At 41.1% G+C, this 14,877-nt stretch overlaps 1 protein-coding gene across 1 annotated transcript; it reads left to right on the plus strand.

Moving 5' to 3' along the window:
- The first annotated feature begins 596 nt into the window (after positions 1–596).
- On the plus strand, positions 597–8,837 carry LOC146572811 (uncharacterized). Its single transcript, XM_085277229.1, has 20 exons — positions 597–740; positions 840–1,017; positions 3,159–3,239; positions 3,438–3,493; positions 3,805–3,877; positions 3,987–4,070; positions 4,559–4,614; positions 4,934–5,024; positions 5,110–5,172; positions 5,282–5,382; positions 5,506–5,562; positions 5,663–5,794; positions 5,887–6,010; positions 6,097–6,248; positions 6,354–6,453; positions 6,594–6,670; positions 6,850–6,958; positions 7,568–7,625; positions 7,795–7,952; positions 8,039–8,837. Exons 1-20 carry the CDS (start codon positions 706–708, stop codon positions 8,042–8,044), a joined length of 1,791 nt encoding a protein of 596 aa, XP_085133355.1. The 5' UTR covers positions 597–705; the 3' UTR covers positions 8,045–8,837.
- The last annotated feature ends 6,040 nt before the right edge of the window (positions 8,838–14,877 follow it).

A 14,877-nucleotide genomic window follows, 5' to 3' on the forward strand; every position in this document is an offset into this window, starting at 1 on the left:
GTAACATTACGGCATGCTATTATTATCATGGCATTTGATGGCTCACCTGGTCTTGCTCAACAATCGCTGTTCCCCTTATTCTCATGCAAAGCTCTGTAGTGCCTAAGCATGGATGAGGTGTTGTTGTTATATCCCAGCTCCCTGGCACATAGCAAACACTTCACCTTGTACAAAAGTAAATACAGCTTAACATAAATTGTATTGCACCATCAGTATTATGAAAATACATCTTCTGTAGAAATACCTTGTTGGGAGGAATAAGATCAAAATGTTCCCACACAGGGGAGGACATCCTCCTCTTCTTAGCTGGCTCCATTCTCTCCTGAGTTTCTCTCCTCACTCTCATAAACCTCCAAACTGCCTCCCAGCTGTCTCCAACTCTCACTAACCGCAGCTCTCCATCAAACACCCACATTTTGATTGAAGTCTGAGGGGTTTGTATCGCTGTCACATCTCGCGACAAAGTTCGAACCACTTCATGAACCAGTCACGTGGTACAGCCGGGCAGCGAGGCTTCGGACGTCATCATTTTCAGCTCCTCCCATAAATGAAGCAAGCCTCGATACGTGCATCGCGGAAACGCCCCCTCCATTACTCGACACATCACTAGCATACATGCACATCTAGTGCTCAGCGTCTAATTGTGTGTTTGTGTTTTTACCTTTTTGCAGTAGCGTAGTGAAACATTTGGGCGGTGGATAAATAATGGAAAATAAAATTCAGACTAGAGACGGCTTCAGGTGAGTACACGTGGTGCACAAGGACCAAAGCTCACCTTCTCAACCTGGACAAAATGAATTATTTTACACTGATACTGTAAACTTTTGTTTGTGTGTCAGGTTTCCATACATCGGAAACAGCTGCTGCATCTGTAATTCTGTCCATCCTGAGGAGAGTCCACACTCTACATCAGATCCTTGGCTCACCTATAATGATGCACAGGTGCTGCACACAACTGGATCTGCAGCTTGTGAGGAACAGCAGCACTCAGCCTACATCCTGTTTTACAAGATTAACGTAAGAAGACACAGTCTCACTAACCACTTTAATAGTGACTTGTGTCCCAAATACTGTTTATTTGTCTTAGTTACAGATAGTGAAATAAAATGGGAAATGATTGTTTCATAATTGTATACTCAGCTTGGTCGAGAACGAGGGGCAGGATTTTGAATTGATGCCATTGGTGCATTTACTAAAGTTCTGGGGTCAGTTTGAATATCAGTGACTTTGACCTTGAGTTCAAGTTTTCTGAAAATGTTGTGAATGCTACAACTCTGTGACGAGAAGTAAGTCTCCTAGGTCTTTAAATTTGTATATAGGTGCATTTACTAGGAAGCTGAAGGGTTGCACTGCGGGCCATCTGTAGAGGTGTAGAGTCAACAACCTGTCTCTGAATGTTTAGATTAGATTAGATTAGATTAGATTAGATAGAACTTTATTAATCCCTCGGGTGGGTTCCTCTGGGAAATTCGATTTCCAAAAAAGCACAGCACCGACAGAAGTTACAGAGTTACTGAATATTATATATATATACACACACACACACACACACACACACACACACACACACACACACACACACACACACATATATAAATACAGAGACAATATAAATAAAATATACGAAGGGGATAAATAGAATAAATAGGAATAAAAAATAAAAATACAAGTGAATTGCACATTTCAAGTATTGAGTCTATTGCACTGTTGACTATTTACAAAAGTATTGCACAAAAGGTATTGCACAGTGAGGTGAAGAGGCACTACAGCTTAGTTGTTCCCCCCTCCTTTGTCCTCCTGTTTCCCCTCCCTCTCCCCTCCAGAGAGGAGTTAAACAGTCTGATGGCGTGTGGGACAAAGGAGTTTTTAAGTCTGTTAGTTCTTGTCTTTGGGAGAAGCAACCTGTCACTGAACAGACTCTTCTGGTTGTTAATGGCCATGTGCAGAGGATGCCCAGCATTGTTCATAATGTCCATCAGTTTCTTTAATGTCCTTTTCTCTGCCACTGTCACCAGAGTGTCCAGCTTCATGCCGACCACAGAGCTAGCCCTCCTGATCAGTTTCTCCAGCCTGGATGAGTCCTTCTTTGCTGTGCTGCTCCCCCAGCACACCAAAACAAAACAAAAGAGATCGTTGACTTCAGGAGAGCACAGTGGGATCACTGCCCACTTAACATGAATGGATCCTCTGTGGAGGTCGTCAAGAGCACCAGATTTCTTGGTGTCCACCTGGCGGAGAACCACTCCTGCTCCCTCAACACCAGCTCCATAACCAAGAAGGCCCAGCAGCGTCTCTACTTCATGCAGAAGCTGAGGAAAGCCCATCTCCCACCATCCATTCTCACCACCTTTTACAGTGGGACTAATGAGAGCATCCTAAGTAGCTGCATCACTGTCTGGTATGGTAACTGCAGCGTATTGGATCGCAGTACCCTACAACGGATTGTGAGAGCAGCTAAGAAGGTCATTGGAGCCCCTCTCCCCTCCTTATAACACCCGCTTGCTGGAGGACCCCACACAGCCTTCAAACACACTCTTCACCCTGCTGCCTTCTGGAAAGAGGTCCCACAACATCCGGGCCCTCGCTACCAAACTACGGAAAAGTTTCTTCCCACAAGCCGTCAGACCCCTGAACACTCAGTGACTGCACTGGCACACGCACACCTTCACACATGTCACTACCAAGCACTTATCTGCAGTATCTCACACTCATATACATACATACAGACACCAAGTTACTTTTGCACAATACTCAGCATTTTGCACATTTCCATTGTCTTGTGTCTGTTTCGTCCTGTTCTGTCACGTTTTGCACTGTTTTGTCTTGTTTATTTTTGCAATTTATGCACACTGCACTTTATGTAGTCCTGGGTTTGTCCGTATATGTCATATATAGCACCAGGGTCTCGGAGGAACGCTGTCTCGTTTCACTCTGTACAGCACCTCTGCACGTGGTTAAAATGACAATAAAAGCCACTTGACTTGACCTGTTTTGTGTAGCAGTTGCTTGGAGACGAGCACCATACAGTTCAAATGAGCATACATTCCAAAATATGCAAATTTGCCCCATACATCATAATGATGATGTTTGCTGTTCAGGGTATGAACATTCTATGCTGAAAGTTTATAAATATACAACCTTTGACTGCTTGTTTTCAGTTGAACTTTTGCAAAGCTGAGGAGATTTTGGCTGCGATCACATCAAGTCCAAAGATGTTTAAACTTCTTTTTCACAGAAAGGTAAGTTTGAAGAGACTCGCAGCACATTTCTATGAATATTTTCTTATGGTAAACAAGCATTTTTGAAACTTTTAAGGAAGCTTCTTGGATGATTTCTGTAAAAACTGAATTTTGAATCCAAATGAAGGATTTTGTATTTTCATACCATATACTTTGTTTTATGCCATTACTGATGTTGCTTTTCTTGTTTCTAAACAGAAATCACACAAACAAAACGTGGCAGAGAAGGAAATTCCTTCTACGTCTCATCAGAGGTAAAGAAATGCGCCAGTCTTTAATGCTGCTGGAGATATTTATAGCAGTGGTTTGGTTGGAGCTCTTTTATTTCCCTTTTATTGGCATTTTTCTTCCACCTTGTGTATTTACATCTTTTTTACTACTTCTAGTCTTGTCTATAATTTATATTGATTCAGAGATTAGCGTTTGAAAATGTAGAGTGTAAATGTACAAAATACATGATTTTGTTCCATTACAGTTATTAATTTTTATCTGCAATCTCCAGCATGTACTCCTTGTTAAAAATTTGCACTTTGAAAAATAACATTTACACTTTTGTCCTCATCAGCATCCCGGATGCTCCTGTTACTGAAAATGGTCAAAAGAAGAAGAGAAAATGGAGACACCTCTGCTGTTCCTCGGTTTGCTTTTACACAAAACATATGAAATGCACATTCTCTTTAAATTGCACTTGTTAATTTAAAGTGACTTTACTTTTTTAATAAACGTATGTTTGTTCGTCCTCTGCAGCAAACTGACAGCGATGCAGAGGCAGAGAGCAACACTGTGAAGACACAAAAAAAGTGTCGCTGGTTTCTTTTTAAATTCTGGAAGGTATGTTTTATGGAAAGAGTCACTGTCATCAAGCATTTACTCATCACAGTTAAATGAGAAGAATTAAGAGCAATTTAGCACACAGCCATGTCCTCAAATTAAGTTCAAAGATGTTTAAACGTTTTTTTTTCACAGAAAGGTAAGTTCGAAGAGACTTGCAGGATGTTTCTCTAAATATTTTTTATGGTGAATAAGCATTTTTGAAGCTTCATGGATGATTTCTGTAAAAACTGAATTTTGATCAGAACCAAATGAAGGATTTTGTATTTCATAGGACAAACTTTAAAACTCAATTTAAGGCATGAATAAATTGTTTTTATTTTATTTAAAGATATTCCTATATCTGCTTCATGAGCTGACAGCTCACTAAAGTGATAAATAATATGAAATAATACCAAATTCTCTAACTGGACACTTTTCATGGAGAGACCCACTTGGTATGTTTGTTTTATGCCATTACTGATGTTGCTTTTCTTGTTTCTAAACAGAAATTACACAAACAAAACGTGGCAGAGAAGGAAATTCCTTCTACGTCTCATCAGAGGTAAAGAAATGCGCCACTCTTTAATGCTGCTGGAGATATTTATAGCAGTGGTTTGGTTGGAGCTCTTTTATTTCCCTTTTATTGGCATTTTTCTTCCACCTTGTGTATTTACATCTTTTTTACTCCTTCTAGTCTTGTCTATTATTTATATGGATGCAGAGATTAGCGTTTGAAAATGTAGAGTGTAAATGTATAAAATACATGATTTTGTTCATGTTGGTATTCCATTACAGTTATTCACTTTTATTAGCAATCTGTATTAGCAAAATGTACTCCTTCTTATAAATTTCCACAACATTTACACTTTTGTCCTCATCAGCATCCCGGATGCTTCTGTTGCTGCCACACCAGCTAACCCTGAAAATGGCCAAAAGAAGAGAAAATGGAGACACATCTTCTGCTGTTCCTCGGTTTGCTTTTACACAAAACATATGAAATACACATTCTCTTTAAAATGTACTTTTTAATAAACTTATGTTTGTTCGTCCTCTGCAGCAAACTGACAGCGATGCAGAGGCAGAGAGCAACACTGTGAAGACTCTTTTTAAATCCGGGAAGGTATGTTTTATGGAAAGAGTCACTGTCATCAAGCATTTACTCATCACAGTTAAATGAGAGCAATTAAGAGCAATGAGGCACACAGCTATGTCCTATATATTTATATCAGGTAAGAAGCACCACGGAAACGATCCCAGCAGACCTGAGTTGGGACACTTGGATTATGGAGCTTCTGGACCAAGAGAGTGGATGGGAGCATGTGTTTAACAGGTAAGAGAAAGACGTCCTCCAAAATGTTTCAACTTCAAAGCTCATGCATCCATGCACATACACTGCTCAGCATCCTGACATCTTTCCTAATTTTGTGTTTGTGTTTTTACCTTTTTGGAGCAGTGTAGCATGCGGTGGAGAAATAATAGAAAGTCAAACTGGGACTATAGACTGCTTCGGGTGAGTACACGTGGTGCACAAAGACCAAAGCTCACTTTGTCAAAGTGGAGAAAATGAATTCTTTTACACTGATACTGTAAACGTTGTGCGTGTGTGTCAGGTTTCCAAACATCGGAAACACCTGCTATATGAACTCCTGCCTGCAGAGCCTCCTCAACATTGAGGAGTTCATAAGAGACATCAGGCGTCAGGAGGTTTTGTGGAGCACAGATCCAGAAGCTCAGCTCTTAAGGTGCGCTACGTCAACCTTCTACTTTCTTCAAAAACCTGAAGAACAAAGAGATCTAACAGCAGAAATGTCTGTTTACCCTTTCCTTTCTACAGAAGGCTCATTGATGTCAGGGACTGTCATGAGTCAACAGATTATGGCCTTAAAGATCACCACCTAAGAGCTTTTAAGAAGGCATTCAGCAGTCAAGCTCCTGAATACACCGGCAGTGCACAGAAAGTGCGTCAGCTATTTGGACATTTTGTTTTTTTGCTTTACCTTCTGATTTTGATGTACTGTTTTAAATCTCTCTGCTTTTCTTTCAGGACGCTCATGAATTCCTAACATTGTTCCTCAATGAGGTCAAAAGGCTCGCACCTCACCTGGAGAGGAACGCAGCTCTCCTGGGCCAAAGTTATACCTGCCCAGTAGAAGAGCATCACATTTTTAAAATGGAAAACATGAGGACATGCAAGAGGTAAGCCTGTCTTTCAGAAACGCAGAGCTGGTTGCAATATTTTCATATACCTCTTTTCCACCTACCTGATCTTTACTTTAACTACGTTACTCCTGAAATGTGTAGCTGTGGTCACCAATCATCACAGCACGAGGACTTCACCAGCTTGTCTCTTGACCTTGTTCCAGAGGGGTCTATTATAAACATGTTAGAGACATACTTGAAGGTAAGATCACAAATTCCAATAGAGTTGTAGTGTCAGCGATCTTAACACACCTTTTTTGTTAGTGTTTGTGCGTATGTGTGTGTGCATATGTTGAGATTTCTTTCTACCATAAAGCCTGTTTTCTCTGTGCTGTTGTTCAGGAACAAGAAATAGAATTTCGCTGTGATTGTGGAGGGACGGCCTCAGAACTGAAGTCGTCTTTTGATACACTGCCAAGGTGAGTAAGGTCACATCAGAAGTGATCGACTGACCAGGTTTCCAAACTGTGGCGCATCAAATATCAGAGTTTTTCGAGACAATACTTGAGCAGTCGTTTTCTCCCATCTTCTGTTTGTGTTTGACACTCATTCTTCTTATTTTCTACCTTGTTTGTGTTTTTTTTTTCTTTTCTGCCAGAGTCCTGATCTTGCATCTGAAGAGGTTTGGCTTTACACAAACCTACAACATTAAGAAGGTGGATGACCCCGTCAGGCTGCAGAGGGACTTGGTGGTGCCATCCAATCAGGTAAAAAGAGACTGCAGAACGTCTCAGGCTACGTCCACACTAGCCCTGATAGATTTGAAAACTCCGTGTCCACACTAGTGTTTTCAGTCATTTTCAAATAGTTGTGCGTCTGCATTGAAACGGCCGAAAACGCTTACGTTCCAGTCCTGCGCATGCGCAAAAGTGAGTGAGGATTACAGAATTTGAAGAAAAGCTATCCGGAGCATGTACAAACTGATATTAATCTTTTTTAGGGCTGTCAAAGTTGAGAGCAATCAAAACAACCGCTGTATAATGCACTCGGCTATCTTTGTTTAATTGCTCACATGACTGCATCACATGGCTAAAATGCGTCATCGTTTTAGAAAGTCTGCGTTTTCGAGTGTCCACACTGCGACGGGACAACTCCGTTTTGAAATGTGTGCGTTTTCGAGAGCATTTTCAAGATGCTGTGTTTTTCCTTGAGGAAAACGCCATCTCAGTGTGGACGGGAGGTCAAAGCGGAGAGAAAACGATGTGTTTTCAAACGAAAACGCATTAGTGTGGACGTAGCCTCAGCAAATCAGCTTAATTATGGCTCTGATGTGAGACTTTGTGAAACTAACACTCTTTGGATTTGTTCCTTCTCAGGGTGGTGGCTGTTATAGTCTTGTCAGCATCATCAATCATTATGGAGGCACAGAGTCAGGTAAAACAACAGACTTGTTACAAACAGAAAATGAAAACTTTCTACTTTTCAGTGAAGGACTCACACACAAAAGCTTTTGATGTTCTAAGACGCACTAAGTCAAAATCACTGTTTGCTTGAATCAGCTGACTTCCAGAAGTTGGATTCATTTGTCTTAATGTGATTTCAGGACACTACATCTGTAGTTCTGTCCATCCTGAGGAGAGTCAGCACTCTACATCAGATCGCTGGCTCACCTATAATGACGCACAGGTGCTCCACACAACCGGATCGGCAGCTTGTGAGGAACAGCAGCACTCGGCCTACATGCTGTTTTACAAGAGAAACGTAAGAAGACACAGCATCTCATCCTGAAGTGAGAGAATTTTTAAATGTCCTGTTACCTTGTTAACCAGTTTTGTCTTCATTCTCAGTTCTGAAACAGGAAATGGAAGGAAGGTCATCATCATGCTGAGAAGAAACAACACTCGTCCCAGCCCACCATCGCACACTGGAGGACAAGTACTGGTAAGTATTGCCCTCAGGAGGAAGGGTCCTCCCAGAGAGCCTGGTCCTCCCAAGATTTCTTCCTCCAGGAGGGAGTTTTTTCTTGCCACCGTCGCCCCACATTCACTGGTCTCATCAGCAGGGACATTTTTAACATCCTAAGACCTGAACTCTTTCATGGCATGCATTTTTAATTTCTCTGTGCCATTTGGGTTGATTGGGACCTGATGAATGTGAAAACAAAGACATCAGATTCGGACTATCTTTTTTTTGTTTCTCAAAAAAATGAGATCCACATATGAGGACATTCATTTTAAAGTTCGATTGAACAGGGGCAGTGTAATGTCCTCCCTCATAAGTGGATATCAGGTTTTTGAAGAGCAAAATTTTGTATTTTGGTCTCATAAATCTTATGTCCACATATGTGGACACCAGGTCCTAGGAGGTTAAAACAAAATCTACTAGTAGTGCAGCACTACTAGAGATCGTCCTTTTCTAGACCAGTGTTTGGCTTGCTCTCTGGAACAACAAATTAGTGCTGTCAGCGTTAACGTCATTTTAACTAATGACGTTTACGCTGACAGCACTAATTTGTTGTTATTATTATTAATATTATTATTAATTTATTTGTAAAATAAATTAAATTTAAAAAAACAAAGAAACAATTTGATTCTTTATGTTATTTTGTTTTATTAAAATCAAAATAACAACAAAACAAAAATAACTAATAAAAAAAATATTAAAAGTATTCAGCAGTGTTTTGTGAAATTTGTAATGAGCCTTAGTTAAGTTGATGTCACAGAAGTTTCTGAATCATTTAGATTGTTCAACAAACTGATTCACTCAGGTAAAGATGGTAAGCTGGAGCAATGGTACGCTTGGAGTTCAGTTTAAGTTTTCAGACAAACATTCACTCGATCAGTTGCAGCTTCTGCTTTTAAATAAATGATTTAGCTGCAAATGTTTAGCTGCAGGTAGCAAAGTCCAAAAGTGACAACATTTCCACTGCAGTCTCTCCAGAAATGGCTTATAAACTTTTGACCAAATTAGACATTTATCCTTGGATCATTGACAACCCTGTAGGGTGAAAATCTTTAATTGTACCTTTTATAACATTTTAACAAGTTACTGTCTCCTGCTGCATGTTTCCTGTTTTGGCTGAACTTCATCAGCAAAGCCCTCAAAGCAGCATATGAAAGAAAGTCATCTTTCATTGTTGTCTCCAGCGTGTTAAAAGAGAGATCGAGCTCAGTGATGAGTTTTGAAGCAGCTGCAGGGACTTCTCGAAGGTTTTGGCTCAAACAGTCGCAGGATGTTGTTCACAGTGGTGACACTGTTGACTGGTGATTGACAAGCACTGAGATACTAACATGACAAACACAAGAAACATCATGACTTATTCTCCTGAGTGCCTGCAAAACACAAACACAAAATCAAACTCAAAGCTTTTCTCTCAGGTGCTGGTGTGGCACAATCTAATGATAAGAAAGGTCATGCTTACAGCTTTTGGAGCACAGCTGCACAAAATAACAGCTTTTGGAGCACAAAATGCATTACAGGTAAACCCAGTACCCAAACATGTTAACAAGGATAAAGAAAAAACCTGAAACAAAAGCAGGTAGTGTGGTGATTTATGTTGTGAGGATGCTTTCACTCCCATCAAAGTCGCCCAGTGTTGAGAACCCAAATGAGCCCAAAAACCTCAAGTGGCTGCAACCAACAGCGAACGTCAAGAAGTGGATACTTGCATGTTGAGCCAGAAACATGCAGAAAACCCAAAAGAGGCAAGACAGCACACCTTGGTGCCACTCAGGCAGTACGAACACCTGGAAAGAGGAGCCCACAGTTCAGACCCAAGGACACTGGTAAGGACACCAGCCAGCCAGTTATAAGTCTAGTTTTAATTTTCATTTTAGTTAGTGTTATGGCCTGTCTAAGGGTGGCCAGACCATAATATAAGGGTGATCCACCCCTGTCTGACCCCAAGCAGCACATCACACAACCAGTACAATTTTGATGGTGATTTTTTTTCACAGTGATTGAATTCTAACAAAGGAAAGGAGCGAACTACAGCTTCGGGGTGGACCCCAAAACAACAAACAAAAGGGACCGTATCTAAAGGATGTACAAAACTTATTTATGAAAAGAATAAAACCAAATAACAATGTCTTATCTCCCTAACTAACAAAAACATGAGAAAAGGGTAATCGAATAGAGTGAACTATAGACTGTATAAAAGATAGGACCATTGCAACTTTACTGCAGCACTTCACCCTTTCACATAGTCCCAGCTCTTCTCTGTCATGTTTTATGGTGCTGCAAATGTCTTCAGTTGGTGAAAGGTCTGGGCTGCTGGTGTCTTGTTGTGCTTGCTATGCATCCCTGACTCGTTTCTTCTTTCTTTTTTTTTCTTTTTTTTTAATGTATTTATTTATGCAAGTTTCAAAATTTTTTTACACATTCACAAACAGCGGGACAGAAGAACACAGACAATAAAGACAATAACAACCAAAAAACAAACAAACAAACAAACAAAAAAAACAGAGCAACAAACCACACAACAGGGTACAAGGCCAGCACTTATTAAAAACAGCAGAGAAGCAAACAAAGCAACTGGTATACATGTCAAACAACTCACAATCTAGTGAGTCCAATCCACAAGATCAAATCCAAAGATCGCTAGGAGGAGCTGATAACAATCATGCAAAAACAGTTATGGGCAACAGCTCAGAATGAAAGCAGTTAAAACAATGTGGTCAGGACCCAGGGCGTGGACTGTCCTTCTTAATGTGGTCTATAAAGGGCCCCCATATCTTCCTGAACTTCTCCATGGAATCAGACGTAGAGAACCGAATTTCTTCCAGGTATAGACAGGAGACCATCTCCTCGAGCCACCTCTTGAAGCAGGGAGGGGAGGCAGATTTCCACTCCCCCAGAATCAAACGTTTGGCAATCACCATACCAAACATGAGGGCCTGTTGAACAGCAAAGGGAAGTGCCAAGGAGTCGCCGGAGCAGCCCAGGATCACCATAAGACAGTCAGGATACAGTTGCCTATCATAAACAGTGCTATAGAAACTAAAAATACTAGTCCAAAAGGCTGTAAGCGTAGAACAGGACCAAAAAAGATGCCCAAGAGTACCGTCCACAAGTTTACATTTATCACATTTGGGGGAAACGTTAGGAAAAATCTTGTTCAATTTGGTTTTGGAATAGTGCAGTCTATGGACAACCTTAAATTGAATTAACTGAAGCCGGGCGTTAACAGAGCATAGTTTTATCCGACTTAACACTTCAGCCCATAGATCGTCAGAGATAACCAAACCAGTGTCCCTTGTCCAAGCCTCTTTAATATGGCAAGAGGGGGCTGCCGAAGAAAAAAGGTTGACAAGCCGAGAAATTAAGTGTTTTGAGGTGGGAGGTTCGTTCATCATATTGTAAAAGACATGCTGTATGGGGATGGTATCTAAATTTGAGAATGCTTGCTTGACATAATTCCTAATTTGTAAGTACCGAAAAAAATGACTTGTAGGGAGATTGTACTTTGTCTGAAGCTGAGCAAAAGAGGCAAAATGATTGTCAATATAAAGATCCTTTATAGCAATTAACCCTTTGACAGGCCATTGTTTGAAAGCAGCATCCATTGTACTAGGCGTAAAGCTAGGACTGTGGCAGATCGGGGCAAAAGTTGACACTACCGGGAGGTTCAAGATTCTCTTAATTTGATTCAATATTTTTACGGAGTTGCAAAGAATAAAGTCATCACATGCACTTTTAATAACCGATTTTGAAAATAAGATAGCTGGCAAGGATGCTCCAGTGTGCTCGATAGCAGTGCTAAGCTCCAATTCGAGCCATTTAGGGCTGGACCTGCATCCCACAGCATCACCAACTATAGGCAGATTCCAGAAGACCCAGGCTCTGGCATTACAGGCCCAGTAATAATGTCTGAAAACTGGAAGGCCCAGACCACCCTCGTCCGAGGGCTTTTGCAAGTGAGACTTCGAGATGCGGGGGGGCTTGTAGGCCCAAACGAAAGGCATGATAATGGCATCCAACGCTTTGAAAAAGGAAGACCTGAGAAAAATAGGAACGTTCTGGAATAGGTACATGAATTTAGGGAGCACAACCATTTTGATTATATTGATACGGCCAATCATTGAAAGTGGGAGAAGTTTCCACCTATCTATCATACACTTGAGCTCATCAGTTAGAACCGAATAATTAAGCCTGAAGAGGAGTTTTGAGTTCCTAGGGATGTTAATACCCAGGTATGAAAAGTAATCCTGGGAGACCTTAAAGGGCAAACTAGACAGGAAATCAGGGCCCAGACCAGACGACAGCGGCATAAGAACAGACTTCTTCCAATTTATGGTGAACCCTGATAGGTGGCCAAAGCTGTCAATCAGCTTAAGAAGTGGAGGAAGGGAGATCTTTAAATCTGAAAGAGCCAATATGATATCATCTGCATACAGACCGATGGTGTACTCTGACGTGCCACAATTTATACCAGAGATATGGGAATTGGCTCTGATGGCAATGGCCAACGGCTCAAGAGCTAAAGCAAAAAGCATTGGAGAGAGGCAACAACCCTGCCTTGTCCCACGGTGTAAGAGGAACGGGAGCGACCTCTCATGGTTGGTAAGGACCGAGGAACGAGGGCAAGCGTAAAGCAACTTAATCATATTCAAAAAATTCGACCCAAAACCAAATTTTTCAAGAGTAGCAAACAAATAACTCCATTCCACTTGGTCGAAAGCCTGCTGGGCATCGAGTGAAATCACCGCAGAATTGGGCAGTGTCGTTGAGTACATCGCATTTAAGAGACATCTAGTATTAGAAAAAGAGAATCTATTGGGGATAAAACCCGATTGGTCAGGATGAATTATAGAGCCTATGTGCTTATTTAACCGGTTGGTTAGGACTTTAGCAATTATCTTTTGGTCTGAGTTGAGAAGACTTAGGGGACGATAGGAAGAAACATTAGTTTCGTCTCTGTCTTTTTTCAGGAGGAGACATATATGGGCATCGTAGAAAGAATGAGGGAATGAGCCGTTTAACACTGCGCAATTTACCATCCGAAGTAGCAGGGGAGCGATAACGTCAATATGTGTCTTATAAAGCTCTATCCCGAAACCGTCCGGACCACATGCTTTTCCATTAGGAAAGGAGCAGATTGCATTTCTAATTTCCTCCAGCGTAAAGTCTGCATCGAGTAAGCCCCGTGCAGCCTCAGGAAGAGTCGGGATGTCTAAAGCATTAAGAAAATTAGTGATTTCAGCAACTGTGGCCGTAGTACTAGATGTGTATAACTGACAATAAAAACTGCGAAATCTGTCATTTATCTGCTTGTGATCGGACAGCAACTGGCCAGTTGCAGAGAGAATTCTGTGTATCGCCCTTTCAGCTTGAATGCCCTTCAGCTGTCTGGAAAGCACCTTGTCAGCCTTTTCACCAAGCTCAAAATGCTTCTGTTTTAATCGACGAATACAATTCATGACCTGCTCCCCCAACATGTGGTTGTAGTCATATTTCAATTTGAGAATGGTATTAAGTGTGTCAGCAGCCCCGGTATCGCGATACTTCTCCTCCAACACAGACAGCTCTGCCTCAATATTAGTACGCAGCCTGAGTTTGTCCCTCTTCTGAGAAGCTTGATAAGCAATAATATGGCCTCTAATAACGACTTTAAAGGACTCCCACAAAACAGAGTCTGAAACTACACCATTATCATTAAATTGTAAAAATTCTGCGATTTTAGTAGATAGGTAAACCGTAAAAGAGTCATTTAGATATAAAGAGGGGTTAAATTTCCAATTGTATTGGGGGGTATATAGGTTGAAGTCAATTACCGTTGAGAGAGGTGCGTGGTCCGAAACTAAAATACTGTGATAAGTGGAACTAACCACTTTCGAAATAAGCCTGGAATCAATAAGAAAATAGTCAATTCTACTGAAGCTGCCATGGACAGGGGAGAAGAAAGAGTATTGCTTTTCTAACGGATGCTGGTGCCTCCAAATGTCAACCAAGTCCAAAGATTTAGTAAGAGTATTGAGTACAGAAACAGCTCTCAAGGTTGGGGCCAGGGACGCAGAAGACCTATCCAACAATGGATCGAAATAACAATTAAAATCACCACCGATAATGATATTATGGTCATTGTATTGTGAGACAAGATTGAATATTTTACTAAAGAAGTCAGGGTTGTCAAAATTAGGGGCATAGATGTTCAAGAGGACTACAGGGGTGGAGTTGACTGTACCTGTAACAAGTATGAACCTCCCACCTGGATCACATATCTGAGTTTTGAATATAAAAGGAATAGTTCTGCGAACAAGAATGGCAACCCCTCTCGCCCTGGAAGAAAAGGCGGACTGGTACACCTGTGACACCCATACCGATCTTAATCGCCTCTGCTCTGAAGGTTGGATATGGACTCGTTTCTTCTTTCTGCATCAAGTAAGGAATGTAGTGAAAGTTCCCAAGAGGTTAAAAACACCACTGAAAAAATGCCATCAGACCTGAGTTGGGACACTTGGATTATGGAGCTTCTGGACCAAGAGAGTGGATGGGAGCATGTGTTTAATAAGTAAGAGAATAACGTCCCCCAAAATGTTTAAACTTCAAACCTCATGCATACATTAGTGATGGGCAGATGAAGCACTGAAGCTTTTCATCCAATTGGTTCACCCCAGCGCAAAGCTTCTTGAAGCTTTATTTGCTCTAGTAGGACACCTACTGGACGTAAAAATATTAGTTGGCATGA

The sequence above is a fragment of the Mchenga conophoros genome, linkage group LG6 (assembly GCF_057382185.1).
Source record: "Mchenga conophoros isolate Kocher_MC1m ecotype Shallow Benthic linkage group LG6, M_conophoros_male_GT1.1, whole genome shotgun sequence".
In the NCBI taxonomy this organism is placed as follows: domain Eukaryota; kingdom Metazoa; phylum Chordata; class Actinopteri; order Cichliformes; family Cichlidae; genus Mchenga; species Mchenga conophoros.